The 27,517-nt window shown below is 45.4% G+C and overlaps 1 protein-coding gene across 4 annotated transcripts in view; it reads left to right on the plus strand.

The window, feature by feature from the left end:
- The window catches only part of LOC132670999 (BEN domain-containing protein 5), a 1,465,258-nt gene that overhangs the window by 1,334,864 nt on the left and 102,877 nt on the right, over positions 1–27,517 (plus strand). For all 4 annotated transcript variants that reach the window (XM_060621418.2, XM_060621420.3, XM_060621417.2 and 1 more), the window contains exons 8-9: positions 6,258–6,372; positions 26,586–26,697. In XM_060621418.2, the coding sequence (XP_060477401.1) occupies positions 6,258–6,372; positions 26,586–26,697 (227 nt within the window). The remainder of the gene's footprint in view (positions 1–6,257; positions 6,373–26,585; positions 26,698–27,517) is intronic.

A 27,517-nucleotide genomic window follows, 5' to 3' on the forward strand; every position in this document is an offset into this window, starting at 1 on the left:
AGGCACAGGGAACTAAAGTAGCTTACCCAAGATCACACAGTGAATTCATGGCACATGTGGCTTGGGACCCATCCCTTTAATCCCAGTCTTCTTCCTTCCCTAGCTCTGTCACTGTCCCTGGAGATACAATTTATCCCTCTGGAGGCAGCTTAAGACAGCCTCATTCCTCCACTTTGCCAATGAGAGACTGAGGCATCATCTTTCCCAAGGGTCTCTCAAGTTGGACCACAGCCCCACAGGGCACAGCTGGATCCCCTCCAAGCCCACCTTGTTCTGGGGAGAGCAGCAGGGTCCAAGGCCTGGAAGGGTGATGGCTGAGGTACCTTCAGCTCAGTTAATGCTTCTTCCACATTAACTGGCTCAGTGACCTTGAGCGGGGAACAGACATGTGGGCCCTGTTCGTCCCCATCTGGCTGGGACCATGGTCCTCACAGCCAAGCTGCTGACACACCTGCTGCTGGGAGTAGAGTGAAATCATGTCATCACAGAGCTCTGGAGGGGCGCCAGTGAGGGTGGCAAGTCTTTGATTTCCTCAAGACTCCCCTTGGCCGTGGGACGGCAGATTGTCAATCACCCCTCAGCTGCCCCAAACCCCACACATGGGCTCTGTGAGGCCAGACTATCCTCATTCTCCAGCCATGACATGAAAGGTCAAAGGAGCTTCTGAGTTGCCCTATAGCAGAGTGTGTGTGATCATGACCTCTGGAGCTAGGCTGCCTGACACTGAAGCCCAGCTCTTCCACATAGTACAGTATGACCTTGGGGTCATTCCATAACCTCTCTGTGACTCAGTTCCCTTATCTGGGAAGGGAAATAATGATAGACGTCCTACCTCATATGGTTGTTGTGCAGATTAAATGAGTTAATACCCGTAAAATATTTAGGACAGTGTCTGCAATACAATAAGCACTAAATAGGTGTTACTAATGGAGCACTTGCAGGTGCCACGTATGGTTCCTCTAACCCTCACAGGGCACCCAAACCCAGGGGTGTCATTTCTGTGTTGTGTGTGCCACCCCACCTTCCTTGCCGCTTTCCTGAGAGAGCCGTTAGCTGAACCCTCCTCATTTCTGCACCAGTAAGACTGTACCGCAAGTCAGAGGTTTGGCCTGGACTAGACCTCAGGTGTCTGATTTCTGGTAGAGTGAATGTTCTTTCATGGATGCTTCCTGGGGTTGTTGGGACCACTCAAGGGGCTGCTGTGAGGATTCGTGAGCTCTGCTGCCAAGGTGCTAAGGTGCCCACCAGGGCCTAGACTATGGAGATAGAGCTGGCCTTCCCTTGGGCAGTTTATTCTTCAGGGTTACCCTCAGGTGATAAGAAGATGGAAGAGTTATATACACACACACACACACACACACACACACACACACCACTCACAACCACCAGGACCACTAGGACCACCAGGACCAAGCCCAACCTACTGTTTCCTCCAGTGAAGTGGTCACCTTTGCTGCTTTCTCCCTCCCCTCCCCCACTGTTTTCCTCCCACCTCTATCCCTCACCTATTCTCCCTCTTCTCCTCTCTCTCTCTCTCTCTCTCTCTCTCTATCCCTGACAGCCTCATATTATAAGTGAAACACCAGATCCACTAAGGGGTTGTCATGGGCCTTTCACTTCCCTGAGCTTATCTTTTCATCTGTGAAATGAGCAGAGGTAGGGGTTGGATGGTAAGAACCAAGACTGTGAATTTCAGGTTCTTCAAGGCCAGACTCCCTCTGATTCCAAAATTTGGGGCCCATGGACCCAGCTTAGGGTAGACAGGGGCCTGGTGCCAGGTCAGGAAAAGGCCTGGAGTGGCTGCTATCATGTGACCCACACTCTGGACTCTGGGTCCAGCAGAGACCCCCAACTATCTTGCTTGAAGCCTGGACTTTTCCCACTGCAACATATTGCCTCTTAGTAGAGAACAGCAACAATAAACCTCACATGGAACTCTCTATATGCATATATGCATATATGCAAATCATTCTACAAATCACATGCAAATAGTCTCCTGACTCTTCCATATTGCCTTAGTGGAAACGGCACCATTTTGAAGCCAGTAAAACTGGATCTGCATCCCATCTAGGCCCCTGTGAGATGTTCGGCAAATGATGTCACCACCCTGACTTTGTTTTTCTATCTGTAAATGGAGCCAATAAAATTACAGGTCAATCCAGGTAATGAACATACAGTGCCCATCACTGGTCCATCTTTATTCGTAGCACTGAGCTAGACACTGACAAAATAGTGGCAAAGAGGTAGACCTGTCCTTGCCATCTTGGAGTTCACAGTCTGGAGGGAAGAAAGACAAACAGCAGGTGCAAACCTCAATCTCCAAACCTCAGAGGCAGAGGAAACATAATTTTCCCTATTTTTCTGTAACTGAACTTACTTTCCATTTTGAGGCCCCATTCTGCCAGGGGCCAGAAGCTTCATCTCAGTCATTTTGGTATCATCTTTCCCCAGGAGTGTGTAATTTCAGTGAAGAGTTCTGATGCTCTTGGGCATGGTAGACAAATAATCTCATCATTGGTATCACCATGTATACACATTCCTTCCCCTACACCTGCTGCATCCTCACAACTTTCTGGGCCTTGGTCACTGCAGAGCCTCTGCAGGTCAGCACCATGTCAGACCCTGGCTCCTGACTGCAAGACTCTATGTTTGCTGGCTCTCGGCTATGTCTGCCCCCCAACCTCCACCCTATCCACCTTCAGGTCATCGAGACCTCCGTTATTCCTTCCTCCCAAACCACATTCCTTGCTGCAGCTGGGAGAGCCCAGATCTGCCCCTGTACTTGGCAGTGGTCTCCTGTGTCTTTCATATCCTTCAGCTGAACTGGCAAGTCCCTGTTCACCTCTTCCCTTTCTATCTCAACACCCTCTCATCCCCACAGCGTCAGCCAAACCAAGTAGGAGCAATGATTCAGACAACATACATATAAGTTTCTTATGTGCCAGACCCTTTGCTATTAGCTCACTGAGATCCCCACAATAACTTACAAGGTAATTTTATTCTCTCCTTATCTGATGAGGAACTGAGCAACCAAGAGGTTGGGCCACACAGCTATTCAAACCCAGGTAGTCCAGTTTCAGAGTCTATGCCTTTAATCATGAAGCCAGGCCGTCTTCTTCCTCACCTCCTATCCTTTATGCAGGACCCCCCTGCCTGGAGCACCTTCTTCTGGCATCCCTTCATCCGGCTCATTCTACTCATCCTTTACATCTCCCTTTTCCGTAGTCCCTTCCCAGGCCCTCTGGGTCCTCATGGCTCCTTGGACTGTTCCCACCTGAGCCTTTGCCAGTCACCAGAGTGGGTGTTTCTCGCCTACCATGCACCTTCTATGACAGGAACCACTTATGTATCTTGGAATGCTAGGCTTATAGCACGGACATAGCCCTGAGTGATTTTCAGTTCAGTTAACCCTATACTCTGTCAAGGTTAAATGAATACCTGGGCCAGTCTCCTAAAGGGCATTTATTAGGCACCTTCTGTGTACGCTGCCCTGAACTAAGTACACTAGGAGAAATAACAATGAATGGCCAGTTGGGGTTGAACGGCGAGGTTCATCATGACCAGGCCAAGGTTGGCCCAGGGCAGTGATCTCTGTGACCTGGCTGTAATTTCAGATCATCTATCACTTTTTTTGCCTCTACCCCAGGCTCTCAAGCCTCCAGCCCTCCTGTTGTCCTGCATTTTTCCACCTTCCTGATTAAATGAGTTCAAGGGAAAGGACCCAGCAAACTTGTTTACAAAAGGAGCAAAGATTGATCTAAGGAGGTTGATTGTGTCTCCTGGCAGGAGGGAGATTATTCTCCTCACTTGATAGATGAAGATCCTTCTACTTTGGGGGAGAGGAAGAAAAAGATGGAATTACAGACTGCCAGTGTGGAAAGTGTCCTTGAGAATTACCAACTTCTTTCTCCTAACTTTAAAGATGAGAGTAGGCTGGAGACTTTGTAAAACTCAGCCAGTAACTGAGCCACAACTAGAACCCAAGTTCTCAGACAGCTGGTTTGTTGGCTTCTTCAATTTGGCATCCTTATTCCCAGATCCCATAGCTAGCAAACCTCACAGACCAGGACCCCCAGTTCCAAATCCCATTCTGTTTTTTCTCCCCTCGTTGCCTCTCAATCTTTGGTAAAGCCCAATTTTCAGGTTCTGTGTCAGGCAGTTAAAGTACAGGCATTTTAGCCCATTCACATAGTAACCTTCCAGACTGAGTATTACAATCCCTGTATCAAGATGAGGAGACTGGGCAGAGAGAGCTGGCAGCTTCTCCAGCTAATAACCAGTTAGGGTTTGAATGCAGGTGTCCAGGTCCTTCTGCTTTCTCAGTCTATGCAATGGTTTTGGCCTGTGGCTGGGGGTGGCGTTTCTTCTGCGCTCTTACTTTCTCCACTATTTCTCCTCATATTCCTCTCTACTTGCAAAGGCTCGCCTACCAACTTCCTGATCTATGGGAATGATTCAACATTCCCTGTTGAACTGTATCTGACCTCAAGCCAAGAGAGGAGTCTGAAACCTCTCCTCTCCTTGCCCCACACTCACTGTGGGAGAGGGAGCTCTGGGTGGCTGCAGCTTCTGGCCTGGCTTTGTTTTCTCTCATCCTTTTATTAGCTGCCTAATTGGCAGCCCAATTAATCTGCTCATCTGTGAAGGAGGATGGATCACGATGAGCTACTCCATTTCCAGAAGCCATTCTCTGCCATTCTCTGAGGCAGCATGGCCAGGCCCTGAGTGCAGGCTGGCTCCTTGATGGAGGGCTGCCCCGGGAGCTGGGGTCAATTAGTGGACAGATTAAGCAATTATTAGCCCCTAACAAGGGCACCTGGTATCATTACCCTGCCTGTGTACTGGCAAACTGCAGCTTTAATATGAAGACCAACAAATAAATTAGGGCATCTGGTCTACTGCCGCGTCGGTGGAGAAGTAAATGATGTCCAACTGGCTTTCGGCTGCCGATGGATTCTGAGCCCTGGCCTAATGAAAAGCCTGAGATGTTGCTCACTGGTCACAGCAGAGTTAGGATATGCTGTGGAGCCATTTATCATTCCAGGAGCTAAGTGCCTGCCGCTGGCACATGGATCGTTCTTAGTTACCCTGCTGCTTCCTCCTGTCTGTCTGTCAAAACATACTTATCTTTCAGGGCCCAGTTCAAAGCCTCTTTCTGCTTGATGCCTTTCCTTCTCTCTCCAGCAGGAAAGGAGTTCCCTTCTACACCTTGGGTGGGTCGTGCACTTCCCTACCATTCTCCAGCTCTACAGTCATTTCATGGAATGCCAGAGCTCCATTTTGCCTATTTTTTTTCAGGTCTCTGAAGAAGGGATAGAAATGTGGAGGAGAGAAGGGAGGGATGAGGACTCAGGTTGTTTGTTTCCTGAGCCCCTCTCCTGTCTGGCTATGCAGACCATCACCAGAAGGAAGTCAGCAAGGGCAGTGAGAGGCTCAGATTCGCCCTTCAGGAAGATCCCTTTAGCTGCACTGTTGAGGGCACATTCCAAAAGTGTTTGCAGTCATTCAGGCCAGATGTGGTGGTGGCCTAGAACAGACGAGCAGCAGAGGGATGGAGATGAAGGGCAGATTTGCTAGATTCAAGGAAGAGACTTGAGGACTGCCTGATTGAGGGGGTACAGTCATGGAGAATTCAACTTTTCTAAATTTGGTGACCTGAAGGCAAGTGGTGTTGGTGCCAGTGAGAATCAGCAAGGACAGCCAGCCCTAGAGTCTGTGAACAGAGGGCCCTCAAAGTGGAAAGGGGCAGAGTAGGGACATTGAAGAAGCCTTCTCTCTTCATGTGACTTTAACCAAATCCCTTCTCTCTGCCTCAGCAACAGGAGGGTTTAGATCCCTGAGTCCCTGAACACATAATCATCCAGTCCAATGTCAACACTTAGCCATTGGAGAGCATCTCTTAATTCATTGTTTAGGGTTATCCTGCCTCTCCCTCATCTCTGTCTGTCAAAACCCAGGCCCTCCAAGGCATAACTCAAATACTCTTTTCTTAGAAGCTCTCATGGGCTATGCAGCAGGAAATGTGCTCTCCCTTCTGCCCATGGGCTTCAACATTATGTTTGGAACTGTCTCTTGGAAACAGAGATATATTTATAAAATTTACCAGGCAACACCTAATCCATAGCCACATACCCACGATGGGTGACAACACAGGTCAAAATTCACCTTTTGAGCTTTTACTGCTTCCAAGCTGGGTAAAATGTGCTCCTCCCTCTTGAAACACTTCGAGGTTAACCCAGATGCTTTTCTTTCCCTAGGGATCATTGACTTCCTCATAAGCCAGCACCCTATTGCCCGTGTCCTCCGGGAACACCTGGTCTTCAAGATTGCACCAATGCTCAACCCTGATGGAGTCTACTTAGGCAATTACAGGTAAGGGGCAGGGGAGAATGCTTGGAAGCTGGCAGTCACAGGATGGTGGGATGGAAGCAAGGAGAAAAGGGGAATATATTTTTGAGAAAGAATTTTCCTACTACCCATGAGTGCATTAGAGGAAGTCTCACCCTAGCTTTTGAGAATGTGGCTAATGAGCCTTGGATGTTTCGTGCACAGCCACTTGAGGTAACTTGCTGGGGTTTTCTGGTCAGTTCACTAGACCCGGAATCAAGAGAGTTAGAATCAGTTTTGGCACCTACTTCCCGTGTAACCTTGGGGAATTTGCTTTCCAGTCTGATGCTCAGTTTCTCTTGCATAATGAAGGCAATGATCACGTACCTGGCAGGGTACTGGGGAGAATCAAAAGAAATGGTGGAGACAAATGTGCTTTGCAGAGTATCATATGGTGGTTACAGTGATGACTATTTTGATTCTGTGTTTCTTTTTGGAGATCATTAATGAAGGAGAGTGGCATCCCAGGTCATCTGAACAGCATTTCTCTCAGATGTGGGCATACCAGCCAGCCCCACACTCACTCATGTGCTCAGACCTTGAACTCTCTTTCTCTGGGATGAACACCATAATTTATATAGCCTAAAATTTCACTGCCCGGTGGGTCATCTGCTAGAATATTGAATCCTCTGAGATAGTGTTATTATTCTTATTTGACAGTTGAGGCAACAGGCTTGCCCAGAGTCACACAGCCAATGAACCACTGGCTGTCTAATTTCACTGCCCTCATTATACCTCTTTAGAGTGGATGAGTCCCACAACTTGTAACATTCATTCTGTGTGACCTGGTGCCTGTCTGTCCTCCTTTCTGCCTCCCCTCCCACCCTGTACTCTTAGAACTGTTGCTCTAGCCACACTAAGCAAAGCCTAGTTCCCTAGACATGTCCTATTGGTCCCTGATTCCTTACCTTCCTCAAGGCCACCCTCCGCTGAGAACATGCTGTCCCTTTGTTAACTCATTAACCCTTCTTCACAATGCAGCTCATGTCTCTTCTTCTGCAAAGCATTCCCCAACCCCCCAGGCAGAATTAGTTACTCCCTTCTCTAAGCTCCCACAGGCCTGGTTGTTGAACAAGACTTATCCCATTGTGTGGACTCCACTGGCCTTCAAGCCAGCAAAGAACAGGGACTGAGCCTTAGTGGTCCTTTTGTCCCTGATTCTGGGCAGCAGGGATAAGCCCACAGTAGATGCTCAAAAACTATTTGATGAATCTGAGTGAAGGAAAGGATGATTTTATTGAGAAAGAAACCAAGGTCTACACATGAGATGGGATTTACCCATGGTCAGTGGTAAGGCTCAGATTAGAACCCAAATTTTTAAATACCCAGACAGGTCCATTTTAAACAGAGTTGATTTACTCTTTCCAAAACCATGGCAACTGGGTCCAGAGGGGCTTTGCAATACCTCTGGGTATAAGTTAGAGAGAGCCCATGGGATATGTGATGCCTTAATTAAAGACAGTTTTCCTTTCTCTCTTAATTGGCTCAAGCAATGGTTCATTAGCACTGGAAGGTTTTATGGCTTGCTGCAGGCCTGAGAGCAATGCCTTTCCACCTTCCCTGGACAGAATGCACTGTTAGTGATAATGGTGGTGGAAAGACCGTTTGATTTATGTTAACATTTCTGTTTAATTACAAGAGCGACAGTGGTCAGAAAGAGGTCAATACTGTCCACTCTACACACTTATTTATGTCATCATCTGCTGTCCAGGGGTGGCAAGTTGGAAAGAGGTCTGTGACCTTGACCAAAATGTCTCCCCTCTCTGGGCTTCAGATGGCCAATGGGGTGGTGATGGGGAACTAGATGCTTTCTGTACGTCCTCAAGCTCTAGATTTTGTGATTTGGGGATTTCAGGATAAAAGAGCGCCAACCCTCAGAAATGGTTCTCTACTGAAGTTTAAACTCTCAACGTTTTCCTAGTGAAAATATGTGTTTCTTATTATAAGAGCTGGAGAAAATCCCCAACCACCAGCATTAATCCTGTTGCTAAAACAGCTCTGAGTTGCGACAAAGAGCCTAACAGTCATGAGAATTCACTACTAAACGTTTGGAGAAGGTGAAAAATAATAATAAAGACTCCGGATTGAGGGCTTCAAGGTGCCTTAGAGGTGCTCTAGACCAGCCTTCCCTGACTACAGCAGTGTGTCCCATTTCCTGGGGGACATGCCTCAGCGTTATAGGGGAGAAAGGAACACAGAGTTTGAGTAAGTTTGGGAAACACAGAGTTAAGCACAACTAAATGTGTTCTTTTATAATAAGATCTTTCAGTTCTGAATATGCTAATCAACAGGAATCTAAGAGGGGTTATAGTATCCGGTGTTTCCAAAGATAAGTCAGGGAACACTTTTAGGGAAAGTGTTTTAGGGGAAACTTGTTTCCCCCTCCATCCCTCACCCCCTCCACTGACACTTCCCCAGCCCCGAGTGGTGTTATGGTTTATTAAACTCATTTTGGGAAATAGCATTCCAAGAATTCTGCTTGCCCACCCAGTGCCATGTCAAGCACTCATACACTTATCTCATTTAATCCTCACACAAGTTGGTGAAGGAGGGTGCTTGCTGAGATTTCTCTGCTGGCAAATAATGAAAATCTACTCAAATTAGTTTGAGTACAGAAGGAAAGGTGGGAGGGAGGGAGGGAAGGATACTTGTCAGCATTCTAGGGCAGTAAACAGAGCCCGACCTCAGAGGAACTCATCACATTGCTGGAAACCGGCTGGAACACAGACGGACGGCCACATCGCTGCCTCTGTCCTGCTCCCTTTCACTCCTAACATCCCCTCAGGATATTCAGTCTCTTGAGCCTCAGTGAAGTGAAATAATCCCCCTTAGGTCATGTGGCCTGTGAGAGGCAGGCAGACATGCAGGTCTGTGTTCCTCCCTGAGGCTGCACCAGACATGCCAGACCCTGTGTGAAGAATGAGACAGGCCTGCCCTCATGCCTGTCGTTGTCCTTCTCCCCTTCCTCCCCTCCTCCTCCCCCTCCTCCCCCTCCCCCTCCCCCTCTTCCTCCTCCCCCTCTTCCTCCTCCCCCTCCCCCTCCCCCTCCTCCCCCTCCCCCTCTTCCTCCTCCTCCTCCTCCTCTCCCTCCTCCTCCTCCTCCTCCCCCCTTTTTCTTCTTCTACATTAAAGAGACAGATAATCCAATCTAGGAAGGAAAGGCAGGAGATTTTCACAGATGTAATCATGTAAAATTATATTTATGACACAAACACCTATACTATGGTATTTATAGTAAATTAGCATTTAACTGCAAATGGTGGCAGCTACCACATGACTGATAATGCTCTTTATGAGGAAGGTGGCATTTACTAACCAGACTGCCATATCTGCACCTGGACTGTGGCCTCCAGGAGGAGCAGGGAGGGCCTCCACTAGTTTACCGACTCTACTCCATACTCTACTCATACTGCACAGGAGCCGGCCACAATAGATGATGTCAAAATATAGCAGCGATGTTATGGTGTATAACAGTGACACAGGGCAACTGTACGTCCTGTCTCACTTACTGTGCTCCATTTACACTGGCCTGCTTTCCAGTTCAATCCGAGATTTCATGCCAACTCACAGGAAGGCCTTCTCAGAGCTGCCAGGATAGAGCAGGCCTCCCACTGTGCTCTTTCTAGGCACTCTGCACTGTCCTTTCATAGCCCTGGCCCCAGCTGGTAATTGTGCGGGGATTTATGTGACCATTCATTTAATGACAGTCTCCATCTCTAGACTGCAGACTCCATGAAGTCAGGACTTTGTCTACCTATGTCCCCAAAGCCTGGCAGAGTGCCCAGCACAGAATGGGCCTCTGATGTGTATTTTCTGGGTGAATAAATAAACCCAACAGCAGTGTTTAGTGATAGTGCCCCGGCACAGAGCTACAATCCCAGTGCAGAGTAGCTATGGCTGGATGCCATCCCCTCCCAACCCTTCACTTGCACCTACATGGCCTCCTAAGCCCAGCTGTCTTGCCCGCATTACACTGAGATGGCATGAATACCATGATGAGCTGCTATTATGATTTACCAAACTCTGGTTCGCAGCCACATGTTACTGTAGAGGACACTATACTTTTAAACGCACTTAAAAACCACATTTGATCTCTACAACAACTCTTTGAGAAAAGAAAGTCAGTTTTTATTATATACATTTGAGCAAAGGGGAAACCAAGCATATAAAGGTGAAGAACCATGTTCAAAGTCACATGGTGACCCTCTGCATTCCCAGGCTTGGCCTCTGCCTTGCAAGCTGGAGGTAGAAGCAGAGAACCGGCAGTCTAATGTTCCCTACTCTCCTGAGCCTTGTTGTCTTTGGGTAAGACACTTCTCTCCACTGGTCTCAGTTTCTCCCTGCCCTCTTGGAAGAAGATAATGAGGTGGAAAGCATCTTCCATCACTTAGTAGAAGCACTGGGCAGAGACTTTGTCAAAAATGGCATGGCTACTCCATGGATGAACTTGAGGACATTATACTATGTGAAATAAGCCAGTCACAAAAAGCCAAATACTGTATGTTTCCATTTATATGAAATACTTAGAGTAGTCAAAATGACAAAGCCAGAAAGTGGAATGGTGGTTACCAAGGGCTAGAGGAAAGGGGGGAATGGGGAATCAGTGTTTAACCGGTATAGAGTTTCAGGTTTATAAGATAGAAAGACTTTTGGAGATGGATAGTGGTGATGATAGTATGGCATTATGAATGTACTTAATACCACTGAACTGTACACTTAAAAATGATTAAGATTGTAAATTTTATGTCATGTGTATGTTACCACAGTTAAAAAAAAATAAGAATGGTTCTACTACTGATGCCATGTGAGCATCTTTGAAGGGTTCTGGGAGATCTGGGGCCTAGAGGTCTTGAGAGATGGATCTTGTAACTTCAGGCATTATAAAGCCAAGAAGCTGCAAGGCAGCTCCCAATTAGAAGGCCATTGGGGTAGGGGGTGATGGGCTGAGTCGGTCACCAGTCAAGTCAAGTCACTGGGTTGGCAATTCTCGATGTCCTGTGTTAGATGTGGCTGCCCACGCCCCTTGCAACATTTGTACACAGTCTCTGCCACCTCCTTCTCCCCATCACTCCCTTTGCAGAGAAGAAGGCCCCACCCCCTCCTGTACCCCACTGCAGTTGATTTCTTCAGAGCATGTGTAATGCACGAGTTGCTTTGCATTTGAAAAACAGAACTCTCCATCTCCATATGACAATATGGAACTCTGTGTTGGGTTTGCATTTCTTAATTAGGTGCTTGTCATTGTGTATTCCATAGAGCCACGTATAAGTAAACAGTCATAGACCTTTGAATAAATTTATTGGTTTTATTTATGTTTCTGGGCATAAAAATCTATAATTACCAGGTACAGCCTCAGTATAACCGGTATTTAATGACAATTACTTTTTGTTACCATAGAAATGAGTCCAAAGTAGTTACCCATAATTTCTCATTTCCCAAACCTCACACATGCTGAATTGCAATATTACCATAGTAATTGCCTATTAGTCATCATAAAATACGCAGTTACCCAAAAGATAGCAGGATGCTATGAAATTTCTCATCTTCAGAAAACCTCAGTGCTTCTTGGGAACGTGGAGGTGGGGGAGAGCAACAAACCCCTCTGGGTGGTGCCGAAATGATTCAGCTTCATAGCATGGCACCACTGCAGACCCCGCGGTGGAAATGGATGCTTCTCCCATCTGTGGACCCGCACCACAGTATGTCTCCTGGCCCTGGCGATCTCACATAACAAAGGATGCTCCAGTGCAATAAATCCAATTTAACTAAAGTTTATTGAGGGCCTGCTGAGTGTCAGGCCCTGCACTGGGCCTTAGGGAAGCAGATGGGAATCAGAGGCAGCCTTTGCCAATAAGAAGCCCTGTGTTTGTATTAGAGGGGTGTGTGTGTGATGCCACGGAGGCCTAGATAACAGAGGTAATGTCTAAGTGCCTACTCACTGTACATTAGCCATAATATCATCTCATTTAACCCTTGCAACAGCCCTGTGACAGAGGTAGTGATAGAGCCCATCTTTTTCATATGAAAAGTTTTTATGTAACGAAATATAACATACTAGAACTAAAGAACACAGTAGGGATATATTCAATCACTGTATGAGGAACCACTGAAATCCATAAGATAATCTTGAATAACTTATTAGAAAACCAAAAAAGAAAACTAAAGGACATCTAAAGTTAATGCACAAGGGAATTTTTTCAAAGTGGTCAAAAACTAAAGGAAAAAGATTTTTTACACAATTCCAATGAAAATGTAATTTCAAAATAACATTTTTAAGGATTCATATTAAGTGTGGTTGATACACAATATTAATATCAATTTCAGGTGTAAACATGGTGATTTGACAATTGTATACGTTATTCAGTGCTCACTAGTAAGCCGACGTTAACATCTGTCTCCAGACGTTATTATAAATTGTTGATTTTATTCCCTATACTGTACTTTTATCTCCAGGACTTATTTTATAACTGGAATGTGGTTCCCCTCAATCCCCTTCACCTATTTTGCCCATCTTCTACCCCTGGCAGCCACCAATTTGTTCTCTGTATTTATGAGTCTGATTCTTTTGCCCCATTTAAAAAAATTTTTTTAATGTTTTTTATTTTTGAGAGAGAGATACAGGGTATGAGTGGGGGAGGGGCAGAGAAAGAGGGAGACACAGAATGTGAAGCAGGCTCCAGGCCCTGAGCTGTCAGCACAGAGCCCGACGTGGGGCTCGAACTCAACGAACCGCGAGATCATGACCTGAGCTGAAGTTGGACGCTTACCGACTGAGCCACCCAGGCCCCCCTGCCCCATTTTAAATACAGAAGGAAGTTGAGGCACAGAGGCAGCCAGGAACATGCCCCAGGTGCCTCAGCAGGAAGGGTCCGAGCAGGTTTATGAATCCAGGCAGTCCCACCCTAGCCTACTATGGAGGTCACCTCCTGCTACATCGTGTCCTAAACTCAGGCAGTGCTTCCCTCTGACTGCCAGTGGCGAGGGAGGGTTTTTGAAAGCTATATAGGAATTCACCAGACACAGACAGTAAAAGAGATTTGCACAGCAAAGTGTCATTAAGCATGGCAGAGGGTGATACCAGACAAGGTATTCCCAACATACAAACATACACACATACACATGCACAGACATAATAACTTGCTGACCTCGCCCACCTCAGCATCCAAAGGAGGAAACATTTTAAACTTTCCAAAATAGGATAGAACACAGATTTAGCTGTGTAAAATGTAAAGTGCATGGGGATATTCTATTTGTTCTTTGACAGCATAAAAACTGTGCACTTTTCATCAAGCTAGAAATGGAAACCAGAGGCCCATTACAAGGACCACCTCACCGAGAGGTGCTGCCAGCCCCTTCTCACTGTGCCTCCCTCCCCATCCCAGCCACACTCTCCCCATTTGGTGGCTCTGTCACAGAACCCATAAGCCTTGGGGTGGGAAGGGAGCTGAGACCTCTAGTCCAATGCTCTTCCTCAGCAGTGTCCCTGAATGACAGCCGGGTCCCCCTCTTCTCATCCACCTCCAGGCTTGGGTGTGGTTCTCTGGCTTCCAAAACATCACCAAGCTGCCAGCTTGGACTGTTAGAGAAGGTTTGGATTCATGCTAAGTCCCCCAGCCCATCCCTTCTGCTTCACCCCTGAAGGATTATTCTGTTTTAGTCCATCTTCTACGTGGTAGCCCTTCAGCTGTCTGAAGACTGTGTGTCTGCACGTCTCCCCACTGTCCACTCCAACCACTGCCAACTCCTGTTCTCCAGGCTGGACATCCCCCAAAGCCATGGGACTTTTCATATGTAGTCTGAAATCCACTCTTCTCCCCATAATTCCTGCTGTCCTCTCAACAAGCTCCAGATGTTTGTTGTTGTCTGTCTTTCAGGCCTAGTGTCCAGAACTGAACAGTTATGATGATGACAATGATAATAATGGTGATGGTGATGATGAACACCTCACCTCTGTTGAACCTCCTGGGCCTGCCAGTGTTCTAGACATTTTGCATGTAGTGTTTCATTTAATTCTCAGAACGACTCTGTCATTATTCTCACCTTACAGATGAGGAAACTGAGGCATAGATAGATTAGGAAAGTCCCGTAAGTTCATAGAGCTAGCTAGTGGAGGAGGAGTAGGAAGGGACCATCACAAGCCTAATTCTGGGGACGTACTTCTCCTGATACAGCCCACATGCACATTGCTTCCTGACATTGAGCTCTCCTTAACCTACATCTTTCCACTTGCATTTCTTCTAGGTCACAACTCCCCCACCTTTTCTTAGAGCCTTACAAGAAGCCTGTGACATAGACAGGGTAGGAGTCACTCTCTCTCTTTGAACAAAGAAGTGACCAAGCCACAGAGAAGCTAGGTAACTTGCTCAAGGTCACACAGTGAGTGAGTTCCATCGTTAGTCAAGATGAAGTGTAAGTGACAACAGGGGCCAGACAGAGCCTCACCTCCCAGAAACTCTCTCCTGCTTTATGTAACCTGAGCGATGTTTCTAAGGAGGTTGAAAGGACATTGGGGCTGGCAGTGTAATCAGGTGTCTAACCCACAAGTGCACACCGCCAAAACCAATTATTCAAATGAGCTTCCCAGCCAGGTTCCACAGAAAAGGCCAGATGGCTAGATGTCTGTGGAGGCAACCCCCCATCTCTGTCCCTGCAAGCAGCTGAATAGCATTTCAAAGTTAGAGTTGATAGCAAGTTGATTGTAATAATTGATTCTATGGCAAAGGCAGGCCTCTGAGGAGACAGTAACCCAGAATGAGTGGCTGGGGTTTCTGGAGGAGCAAAACAGTAGAATCAACAACTTTGTCATTTCCAGTCTTAGTTCTTAAACCACTTGAATAGTGTTAGTTGTCTATGTAAAATCCTCCTGTGGCTCCTTGTTCACCATTAGAAGGAAGCTAAACCCCGTAGCCTGGTATTCAAGGCATGCAGTGTCCAGGAATATCTTTCTCAGGTTCATCTCCCACTGTCCACCTTGCTCTTGTGCTAACATCCTCCATCCGCTCCCCTCACCTTCCTGGGCTGTTTGCAGGGCCCTGAACTGGCCTGCTCTTGCTCACACCTGTGTCTTTCCTGGCAACTCTGCTTAAGAAGCCTTTCCACTCAATCATTTCTTCCCCTTCTTCTTTCTGTCTGTTCCTCCCCCTCCCCACCTTCTTTCCCTCAGATGTTGACACAGCACACACTTCATACTAGGCACTGGGGGCCTGAGGTGGACTTTGCCCTGTGCTTGACCTCAAGGAGGAGGTGTTGGTGAGGTGAGCCTCAAAGGATGAGGGGGAGTTCGCCAGGGGGGAGATTGTCAACATGTTCTAAAACAGAGGAATAATCATGTTAGGTAATAACAGTGTTGATAACAATACAAGCATTAATTGAACTGATACAAGCTACCAGGCCCTGTTCTAACTGTTTTTATGTATTATTTCCACTGAAGATGGAACTCATCATACTCCTGCTCCTACTCTCTCCCTACTTCTACCAATTTAGAAGGTGATTGAGGGATCATAAAGATAGGGGTCAAAATACAAGTTTATTATTGGTAAAATCAGGATTTGGAAGGCATGGTTTATCTATGTGGCTAAAATTGACCTCCTTTTACTTCACCCCAAAGTTCAACTTTGCCACCAGCCCCAGGCCAAGCAGAAGGTGAGATGCCTCTCAGAAGGCATACCATGTGGCAGAGAGGAGGTCCCTCCCAGAAGGGTCACTGATCCCAGCAAGCCAGGCCTGGAGAGTCAGGGCCAACAGGCTCTGCCCCTTTCCTCAAGGGGACAAATCAGATAAGTCTCATTGCCTCCCTTGGGGGAGTGGAAACAAGGGATGGAAAGGAAGCCATTCTCCTTATTGCTGGAGACCAAGAGTCCCTGTTGGGGCTGAAAGCAATGGGAGGTTCCTCCCAACAACCCCCTCAACCTGTGAGGTAGGGTCTTGTATTATCCTCATATTACAGACAAGGAAACGGAAGCACATAAAGTGGTTGAACAACTAGCCCAAGGTCCTGAGATATAGGAGATCCAGGAGTCAAAACCAGGGAGCTGCCTTGAAGCCCCAGTGCCTAGCCTCCGCATTACTGCCTGAGTCCTGAGTGAGCAGAAAGTCTTGGAGAATGCCAAGTGGTCTGACATGGCTGGTGCACATGGTCACAGCTGCAGACCACAGTGTAGGTTCACACACCACACAAAGCCACCAGCTAAGAAGGCAGGTGGAGGCTGGCATGCAGCCTAAGCCTGATCAGCCTGTGACTTGGAGGAATTGTGTCAGCCCACAGGAAGGGGCACCTTCTTGCAGTTAGTTCATAGGATATAAAATGTGTAAGCCTTGTGGGGTATACAGATTAGGGACATGGTTGAAGAAGCTGGAGGAGTAAGTGAGGACCCATTTGTGGAGGGCCCTGGCAGTCATACCAAGACCAAACTATAAGACCAGTTAACACTCATCTCAAACCAGGCAGTTGTCTCCAACATTTTCCATGGCTGATCTCGTTTAATCCTCAAAATGGCCCTCTGAGGTAGCAAGATCAACATTTTGCAGATGAGGGCTGAGCCACAGAGAGGCCACACAGATAATATGTGGCCGAAGCCAGGATCTTATCCAGGCAATGTGGCTCCAGAGTCTGCATGCAAACTAAGCCACTTTTCAGGCTCAGACCAGGTGGGCAGGGGTCTCACCTGCTCCCAGAGCTTGTGAAGGCCTAAAGGACTTTTCTTCTCTTTTGCGTTTCCTTTGCCCTTTCTCACTTAAAAAACTCAAAGAGATGATTCCTAGCCCCAAGAGCCAGTGCACTCCTTTAGAAAATGTTCCCCCTTGGGTCTTGTTAAATGATTCTTTTGACTCCTGTCAGTGTTCTTATGGAGGGAAAAATAATCTATTGGTTCTGGAATGAACTTCCAGCTCTACTTTTTACAGCTATGTGACCTAGACCTCTGTTTCCCTGTCTTTGAAATGTGATGATAGGGTTTTATGAAATCTTGGGTCCTTCCAATTGGTGACTGGCTCTCAGAATTGTTTTTTCTTTAATAATTTTTTTAAGTTTATTTATTTATTTTGAGAGAGAGAGAGACAGAGTGTGCACACAGGAACAGGGGAGGGGCAGAGAGAGGGAGAGAGAGGATCCAAAGCAGGCTCTGTGCTGTCAGCGCAGAACCCAATGTGGGGCTCAGACTCACGAACCATGAGATCATGACCTGAGCAAAACCAAGAGTCCAACGTTTAACCAACTGAGCCACCCAGGAGCCCCAGAATTGTTTTAAGTCACAATGTGGAATGCCCCTGCCCCAAGCCTGGTATTGCTGCCAAGCAGGAGACTGGAGGGAGGAGGCTGAATCCCCAGAGCACATGTTCTCCATGAGAATGGAGAAGGCACTCCAACAAAGCTTCTCCTTATCCACTAGTAATAAGTTCTGGGAGAAAGGGCACAGGAATTTTAAGGTTAAAGATGATCCCTTTTCCAGGTGTGGTTTGAGTACTCCCTTTCCCGATCCCACCACCTTGCCAGAAAGGCCACCATTACAGGGTAAAGATCTTGCTGACCCTTGGAGGTAGGAAGTCCTACCTCATTCTAGCTCTGCTATGAACCTTGGGAATGTTCTGAACCACCTCACATGCACACACAACTTGTGCACTGCCCGAAGACTCCTGGTGAAGGGCCAAGGCCAACTGTGACTGCTCCCAACCACATGTCTGGCCAGAGCAAGCATACTTCACCCATTCGGAAGGGGCACCTATTTGCTAACTTGGAGGGGGTACCTTTTGTCAACTTGCATAAAGGTACTTTTCATGTCAACTTCCATTTGAGATTCAGTTTCCCCATTTAAAAATTAAGGATGTTGCATCCACCCCTCACCTCACATGAGTCCCCTCACTCGGGTGCTGACTTGACTCCCAGGACTGGTAAGAGAATAGAGAGAGGGGCGCCTGGGTGGCTCACTCGGTTAAGCATCCAACTCTTGATTTCGGCTCCGGTCATGATCTCACAGTTCCTGAGATGGAGCCCTGCACTGGGCTCAGTACTGACTACTCAGGCTGCTTGGGATTTTCTCTCTCCCTCTCTCTCTGCCCCTCCCCCTCTTGCAGGTGTGCGCTCTCTCTCTCTCTCTCTCTCTCTCAAAATAAATACACATTTAAAAAATCGAGAATAGAGTGATAGCTAAGAATATAGGCTTTAGACCTGGCGGACTGGGTTCAAGTCTTGCCTGTATCACTTGTCCTTTCTGGACTATGACAAATTACTTACACTTTCTGAACCTCTATTCATACAGTTTAATGGAGGTTTGGCTGTGTATCTGGCACTGTGCTAGTATGAAATACTCAATGGCAAATGAAATAGATTCACTTCTTGCCCTCCTGGTGCTTTCAGGTCTTTGAGCAAAACAGATGAATTTGTCCAAGGTCACAAACTACTCAGTGGTAGATCTGGGACACAAACCCAAGTCCTTCTAACTCGGAACGTATTTTCTTATCCATCCTCTGCTTTACCTTTATAGCCCAGGCCACATCCTTGTTGTGATAGTCTAAGAGGGAATGTGAGGGAAATGCTTTAAATATCCTAGTGGTGGTGATAGGGAGTGGGATATATTAGAATTATCCTTTGTGTTTGGGACAAAGGACGCTGCCCACTGTCCTCCATCTCCACCATAGTAGAGCCCACTCCACCTGCTAAGCATTTTGCAGGAGCTGTTGATGACAGATTGCCTGGCATTCCGACACTGGCCAATCAATACAGCTGGAAGGTGCCTCAGGCCAAGGGCAATTGAATCCCAACCTTTTAGTGACATTAAATAAAGCAATATTTATTTTGCTTTTGGTGCAAATATACTTAATCCAATCCAGCTCATTGGTAATGCTGGAAAACTGCTGCATTTGAGAGACAATTGCATGTGTGGTTCGTACACTCTGCCTGTCAGTGCCACCCTTCCAGGAGCATATAGCCCCACAGTGCTCAGATGAGATTGATCTGGAGCCACCAAGCTGTCTTATTCTCTATCCTTTAGAGATGAAAAGGAAATCATAAGGAGGGGAATTAAAATCATTGCTCTCATTCTAGCTGCCATTATGACAGCTAGGATGGGCATGATGCCCTTAACAAGATGGAGCTATTTATTTGCTATTTGAATAATATTCTCTGGAACTATGGGCAGAGGAGGAAGAGACCAATAAAGGAAGAGCAGATAGGAGTAGCTTGGGGTCTCTTTCATAGATCACACAGCCTTACCCATGGCTGGGGGACCTCAAAAAGTCACTGTAGACCATCCTTGCGTCCATAAGATCTTGGCTCAAATCCCAGATCTATATCCTAGTAGTTGTCAAATGATCTTCTAAAGGTCAAATCTCTCTTGGATTTTATTTGCTCACTTATAAAATGAGGATTAATAATACCTACCTTAATTGGTTATTGTGAAAGCATCTAGCTTGTAACAGATACTTAAATGCTTTTCAAAATATGTCTTTAATACCTAAACTTTGTTTGCACATCTTCGGGGTATTCATTCATACATTCGTTCATTCACTCATTCATTCAATAGATATAATGAACCTTCTCTGCACCTGGGTCTGTAGTAGATAAGTTGGAGTGGAGGTGGGCAAGATGACACAAACATAGTCCCTGCCCTCACTGGGCTCACAGTTTGGAAGAAGAAACAAAAGGTAATAAAGAGTAAAAAAAAAAAAAAAAAAAAAGTCAAGAGTATCTCCAACTCAAGAGAATAAAAGCATACATTATATGGTTACATATAAATTTGACTTCCACAAATTTGGATTTTCTTTTTTTTTTTTTTAATTTTTGTTTATTTTTGAGAGAGAGAGAAACAGAGCATGAGCAGGGGAGGGGCAGAAAGAGAGGGAAACACAGAATCCGAAGCAGGCTCCAGGCTAAGAGCTGTCAGCACAGAGCCCTATGTGGGGCTCGAATTCATGAACCATGAGATCATGACCTGAGCCAAAATAGGACACCTAACTGACTGAGCCACCCAGGCATCCCTGGATTTTCTAGAATGATCCCAATGTCAAATATTGTGTCTCATCGGCACCATAAAGAGCCCCATTTATGTCAGGGCATGGGTCCTGACTTGGAGCTCATGCAGAAATTTTGTGTTAAAAATAAATAACAGAATTAGAAGAGCACCAAGAAGACAGAGACCCAGGATTTCACACTCAGTGACTCTAATTTGGCAATCATACTGTAAGAGCTCGACATCTGGAGGTCACCTTGTTCATTCCTCTGTCTTTAGGCAGATGGTTTGGGTCCTGAAACCACTGAAGAGAAAGAGCTGCATCAGCCCTGCCCTCCTGGTGCTTATAGCCTAGTTAAGGACAGAAGCATAATACATTAGTTGCCTGTTAGAAATATGTATAATTTCCAACCATTCTCACTTCGCTGACTGTACATGTCACACCCTCTGCCTGGAATACTCTCTCAGGACTTGATTTTTGGCAAATTCCCATCCCTTCTTCAAAGTTCAGAGCAAGTTAAGAACTCCTAGAGGCAAAGATTGGGTCCCATGTAAATCTCGAATGTTGAAAAATGCATGCAGTTAATGTTAAGATATTGGCAATCCTTGACTATTTGGTGTTTCTTTTAAAAACTGTATCAATCCTTTTCCTAGAATATTTTGTTTTCTTTGTATTTTAACTTTATCAGTAATGTGTGTTTCCTTCAAGTCCCTAACTTTGGAGATAAAGCCCAATTATTGATGCTTTAAAATCATATAATAAGATTTATAGCAGCATTATTTACAATAGCCAAGATATAGAAACAGCCCACGTGTCCATCGATTGATGGATGGATAAAAAGATGTGTATACATACACAATGGAATATTATTAATCCATAAAAAAGAATAAAACCTTGCCATTTGCAATGACATGGATGGAGCTAGAGATTATAATGCTAAGCAAAATAAGTCAATCAGAGCAAGACAAATATCATATGATTTCACTTATATGTAAAACTTAAGAAACAGAACAATGAGCAAAAGAAGAGAGAGAGAGAGAGAGAGAAACCAAGAAACAGACTCTTAACTATACAGAGTAAATGGGTGGTTACTAGAGGGGATGGGGGTGGGGGGATGGATTAAATAGGTGATGGGGATTAAGGAGTGCACTTATTGTGACGAGCATAGGATGATGTATGGAAATGTTGGATCACTATATTGTATCTCTGAAAGTAATGTAATACTATATTTTAACTAATTGGAATTAAAATAAAAACTTAAAAAGTAAAAAAAAAAAAAACAAAAAACAACCACAACAAAAAAATGTATAATGAGACAGCTGGACGAGACCTCCCTGAATGAAATACAACCTCCTTGTTTTACAAAGAAGAGCATGGAGCCAGGGGAGGGGAAGTGACTTTCTCAAGTTGATATAGACATAAAGGGCAAGACCTGTCCTCCTGGCCCCCAGCCAGGTGGGGCTCCTGCATCTTCACTAAAGTGTTTTCTTTAGTAAATACCCACCTGCTGATAGACTATTGCCATGAGAAGTGTTCTTTAAAAATCAGCTCAAAAAGTACCCAGCACAGGTCCTACTCACTGAGGAGTTTGACAAGTGCTTTAAATTCTACAGAGCTCTAGGATTCTTTGAGGATTGAGGTGCCTTGAGTCACCAGCCACACTTTATTTTCATCAGCAGGCTGGATGAAGGTGTTGACCTTTGAGGATCTTTGCCTCTAACTCTTTCTCTTAAGTTTTGAATCTCACTCTTTTGAATGAAAGAGGCTTCCTGGAAGCAGCATGGCCAAATGGGAAAACCAACTTGGGCTAATTCACCCTGATTCTAGTCTGGGCCTTGTGGAATACCAGTTAAGTGACCTTGAATGAATAGCTTACTTCTCTGGACTTCAGTGCTCCCACTTAAAAAATGGAATCCAGCTGTGTGCCTGGATGGTTGTAAGAACTATATCATAGGAGATTGGGAAATTCTTGGGAAAGCATGAAATGCTCATTCAACAACTACTTCTTCAATGTCTACGATAATCCAGACTCCTTCTCAGGCCTAAGAATACAAACATAAATAAGACATCATCCTCAATTAATTACTATATCTTTTGCTGTAGCCAATCTGATGGAGGTAGGAGGGGGAGCAATGGATGCCATGGGAACAAAGGAAAACTACCTATCCCACATTTGCAGAGAGTAAGTCAGCAAGCCTTCCTGGAGGAGGTGACATTTAGGTTCAGACAATTTCAACAATACCACAGTCCCCACCACTGCCACTGTCATCACTGGCTACAATTTATTTAATATTCAGTCTGTTCTGAGGATTCTGCTGGACCATTATTAGTTCATGGTCACAATTCAGGAAGTCAAGGTTGTTTTCCTCATTACACATATGATAAAACAGAAGCAAAAGAGGCTTCGAAAAAAGAAATGTTAAAAAGATCACATAGCTAGTAAGGAGTACAACCAAAGCTTAAACCCAACTGTGACTTCCAAATCTTCTGGTCTTCACAACACTGCCTTACAGGTCTGTGTGACTCTCAGAGGCAAGGCTGAGACTAGTGGAGGAAGTCACTGGGAGACAAATTTCAGCTAAAGAGAAGAAAGACTTTTCTAGCAGAGCTGTCCCAGAATGAGATAAGCTACCTGGGGAGGTGGTGAGTACCAGGTCATAGAAATATGGAGCAAGCTGGTGACTTGGCTAAAACATTGCTTAGGGCATTCTTATTTGGAGGCAGAGGAGAGGTAAGTAAGCTAAACTTCTCTAAGGAACAGTCATTTGTGATTAAGTCCTATTAACAACAATGTTCCATTCCAAGTTTTTAGATGCTCAGTGGAAGCTGGAAGAACTCTGGGAGCATAACACCCAGACCAATGGTTCCATCTTCTTGGTGACCAGCCACTGGGAAGTGAACAATATAGGGGCCTGCTGGAGTTTTCTATAAATTAGGCTACAGAGTTATATGGTTAAGGATGCTTTCCATTAAAGAAACAAGGACTAATTCCAGCCACTTAAGCAAAACGGGAATTTATAGGAAAGATCACATTTAGAAAACAAACAATTAATAGACTGGCTTTGGAAGGCAGAAAATTGGCTCTTGGCAGAAGTAATCTACTTCTGGACCATGGTGGCACTGCTGTACACCTGACTTCCAGCCTGCATCACCTAGTCCAAGTTTAAATCCTGGGGGAAGTGGCTGTTGCCCGAGTCTGGTTTCCTGTTGCTGCCCTGGCTGGCAAATCACAAAGAGAGAGCATGTGGCTCATCTGGTCTTCTGTGGGAGGAAAAAAGGCACCACCATAGTCTCATCATCTGTAATGTTAGAGGAGCATACTCTTCCCAACCCTGTCCCATCTAATCATAGGGTTAGATGCTGGGCATTCCCCCAAAGAAAATGGGCAAATGCCTACTACATTAGGAACATGGACATGCACTCTGATCTGCCTGATTCCCAGACTGGAAGAAAAGATATGGGATATCCCTGACCACTGCTGTCTACTGCCCATTCCAGGCCCCTGTACACTGCAAACTTATTAGTCTATGTCACTCCTATAGGATGTAGCACAAAATAATAACAGAGACACCTGGGTGGCTCAGTCAGTTGAGCGTCTGACTTTGGTTCTGGTCATGATCTCGTGGTTCTGTTTCGGATTCTGTACGTCCCTCCTTCTGCCCCTCTCCTGGTCATGCCCTGTCTGTCTCTCTCTCTCTCTCTCTCTCTCTCTCTCTCTCTCAAAAATAAATAAACATTAAAAAATAATAAAAATAAAAATAAAACAATAATAAAATGTTCAACAAAACAACAACATAACATTTTAAAGTTGTTATTATATGTCAGAACCCATGCTAAATTAAGTTCAATACATGTGTTTATCTCATTTAATCCTCACAATATTGTCCTGAATTATAAGTGGACATAAGCCTGAAGCATATCTTCTTTCTCCTGTTAGCCTATGTTCTTAAAGGCCAGGAATGAAGTCTGCTTGTGAACCAGTCCTGACGTCACCTCCTTTCTCTCAAGCACTTTGTAACCTCTCTGGGTTTCAGTTTCCACATCTGCAAAATGGGAATAGTAATAGCACCACCCTCATAACATTAACTTCAATTACGTATTTTGTATTTGGTAAAGTACTTAGTTCTTGAGACCAGAGTAATGTCAGCAAATGTTCTCTTGATTGTGTTTGCTTCATTGGGTGATGCTGTTGTAACCTAGATGTAGGGCTATCTCTGTTCTTACTCTGCAAGCAGTAAAAAGCCAGCATCAGCACCAGGTTGATCTCAACACAGCAATACAAAATAATAATAATAATAATAATAATAATAATAATAATAATAAAACTCTTTGCAGGAATTCAAAGCCCTTCACATTTCACTGCCACCTCCCTTTATAGCCTTACCGTCACCACCTCCCCACTACATACTCTATGACTTAGCCAAACCAAACTATCCACTATTCCCCCAGTATCCTGGGTGGATTCACAGTTCCTTTCTTTGCTTCTATATTTCCTTTCGCCCCCAACACCTGGAAAAATTCTATTCATCCAGCAAGGCTCAACTCAAATGACTTCTCCTCAATGATGCCTTTCCCCATGTGACTCATGAAACATTAGCTATTCTCCTACAGGGTTCCGACAATGCTTATTTTAAGTGACAAGGGGAAATTTTTATTTACCACCCCCCATTCTTACCCCAACCATCTTGAAGGACAGGTAGATTCCGAGTACAATCCTTTATTTTTCTGAGTAGGGTGATAGATGGGGGATAGAAATTTAATAAATTGAGAGGGGGTTAAACTATATTGCTTAAGGAAAGAGAGGAGCTTGGAGGATAAGATGGGGGTGTAAAATAGTGAATCAGAGGGATAGAGGAGAAAAAGGAGGACAATTGAGGCCCAGAAGACAAAGAGAATGATACCCATCAGTTTTGAATCTGGTTAAAAATCTGCAAAGAGCAGACTTTTATCCTGTAGGTGATGAAGACCTATAGATGAATCTTGATTAGGAAAGCAAGCCAATCAGATCTGTGTGGGAGACAGTCTGGGGATTATAATAGGATGGCCTGGAGAGAAGGAAAGTGGCAATTAGAATTGTGAGCAAGCACAGAGTTTCAGGAACTTGTACCTCAGCCTGGGCTGGGCTGGAGAGTACCTAGAGTGTGTGAAGGCCTGGTGGATGGTGGCATGGGGACAGAGACCTGGAGGTGACATCTCTTCCCAAGTCTAAGCAGGGCTTTGAGTAGATCTGAAGTGAGAAAAGGAGGAAGAGGGAAGAGAAGAGAACCAGAAGCCATGATTGCACTTGTCCTAGTGAGGTTCTTTAATGTGCTCAAGGGAGAGTATGGAGAAGCTGGTCAGGATAGCCTCCACTGAGCTGGTGACATTTGAACACAGATTTGAAATAAGTAAGAATGAGTCATTAAGATATCTGGAGGGAGAGTATTTTGGCAGAGGAACAGCCTATACAAAAGCCCTGAGACAAGATGCACCTGGTGTGTTGAAGGAACAGTGAGGACTCCAGCATCTGGCACAGAGAAAGCAAGAGGGATGGTGGTAGGAGCTGAAGTCAGAGAGGTTGGCAGAGAAGGACCACATGGGGACTTGTAGCTTGTGGGGGGCTTTACTCTGCATCTAATAGGGACCATTTGAGGAAAGAGACATAATTTTACTTATGTTTTAGAGGATCACCCTGGATGTTGTGTGGAAAATGGGGGTGTAAGGGGAAGATAAGGTGAGAGGTGGGCTGGGAGGATGTCAGGATGGAAATAAGACAGGTAAGAGATTATTACAATACTTGGGACCTTGGTCCAAGCTCAAGGTAATATCAGTGGAGGTGATAAAAAGGAGTTGATTCTTAATACATTTTGAAGGTAGAGACAATGGGTTACCTATGGGTAGGAGACAGAGAGGAATAATAAGGACACCAGTGACTTCAGCCTGAACATTTCTTTCTACTGCTCTGTGTAACACATGTACATATATCTGCGGTTTCAGAGAGTGGATACTGAAGTCAGACTCATCGACAAAAATATCTGAACTTCTCTGTGACTCAGCTTCTTCTTATGTAAAGTGGGAATTATAACAGTAGTGGCTTCATAGGGTTGTTGAAAGCATTGAATCAATTAATACATGTAAAATGTTTAGAACTGTCTGGCAAAAAATAAAGGCTAGATAAGTGACATAATGATTGTTCCTACTCCTAACTGTATTTTGGTAAGTGAGAAGCTTGGTTTGTCCTGTTCATACTGACTCTGACTTTGGGTATTGCCCAGGTGCTCTCTAATGGGGTTTGATCTGAACCGTCACTGGCTGGATCCCTCTCCGTGGGCTCACCCTACCCTACATGGAGTGAAACAGCTCATCATCCAGATGTACAATGACCCAGTGAGTAACCAAACCCATTTAGCACCTGCTGGTTTTATGCCTTAATCTGGGAAAGGGCAGCGTTGTACTGGGGATATCTACTAGGAGCTACAAATTAGGAGTGCAGGGTCAAACCAGGGTGGGTATTAGGCCTCCTGGTCTCATCTCTAAATGAGTAGCTTCCCCTCCCTTCACAAATACTGGGTTCAGTTGGGTTCAGGAGGTCTCAAGGGATAAAGGAAATATATTGAAACAGATTCACATTTGTCAAGGCTCTTTGGCTACAAGCAAAAGAAATACAACTTGAAATATGCGAAATAGAGAATTTATTACAAGAGTCCCAGAATACTGTAGACTGGCCCTCTTCCCCTGTAGGACACAGGTGTCAAGTGTCACATCTAATGACTCCCATCACTGGAGAGTGATTCGTTCTCATTTTCTAGTTCCAGTTCCAAAAGGACCATGACTGGCCTAGTTGTGAGGACATGCTACCACTGGGCAAGTCAACTGTGGCCCCAGAGGCAAGCATATGTAAGACAGGACAGCCTCACTGGAACCACATGGTTGGACTTAGGGGCTATGGTGGTGGTGGTGGTGGTGGTAGTGAACTTGTTCCCAGCGAAGAGGGCCTGCTATTCCAGAAAGAAGGAGAACAATGGGTGTCCATATTGAGTTTTCTCATAGGGGTAAGACTTTTAAGAAATAGGAGAAGACATTGGGGTTTCATAGGTTAGAGAAAGGAGGACGACCATAGTCATTCTATCTCTGAAGAGCTATCAGAGAGGACAGGACAGACATCTTCTGGGTGAGGGCCAAAGGTAGAGGTAAGACCTGTAGGGAA

The sequence above is a fragment of the Panthera onca genome, chromosome C1 (genome assembly GCF_046562875.1).
Source record: "Panthera onca isolate mPanOnc1 chromosome C1, mPanOnc1 haplotype 2, whole genome shotgun sequence".
Lineage (NCBI taxonomy): Eukaryota > Metazoa > Chordata > Mammalia > Carnivora > Felidae > Panthera > Panthera onca.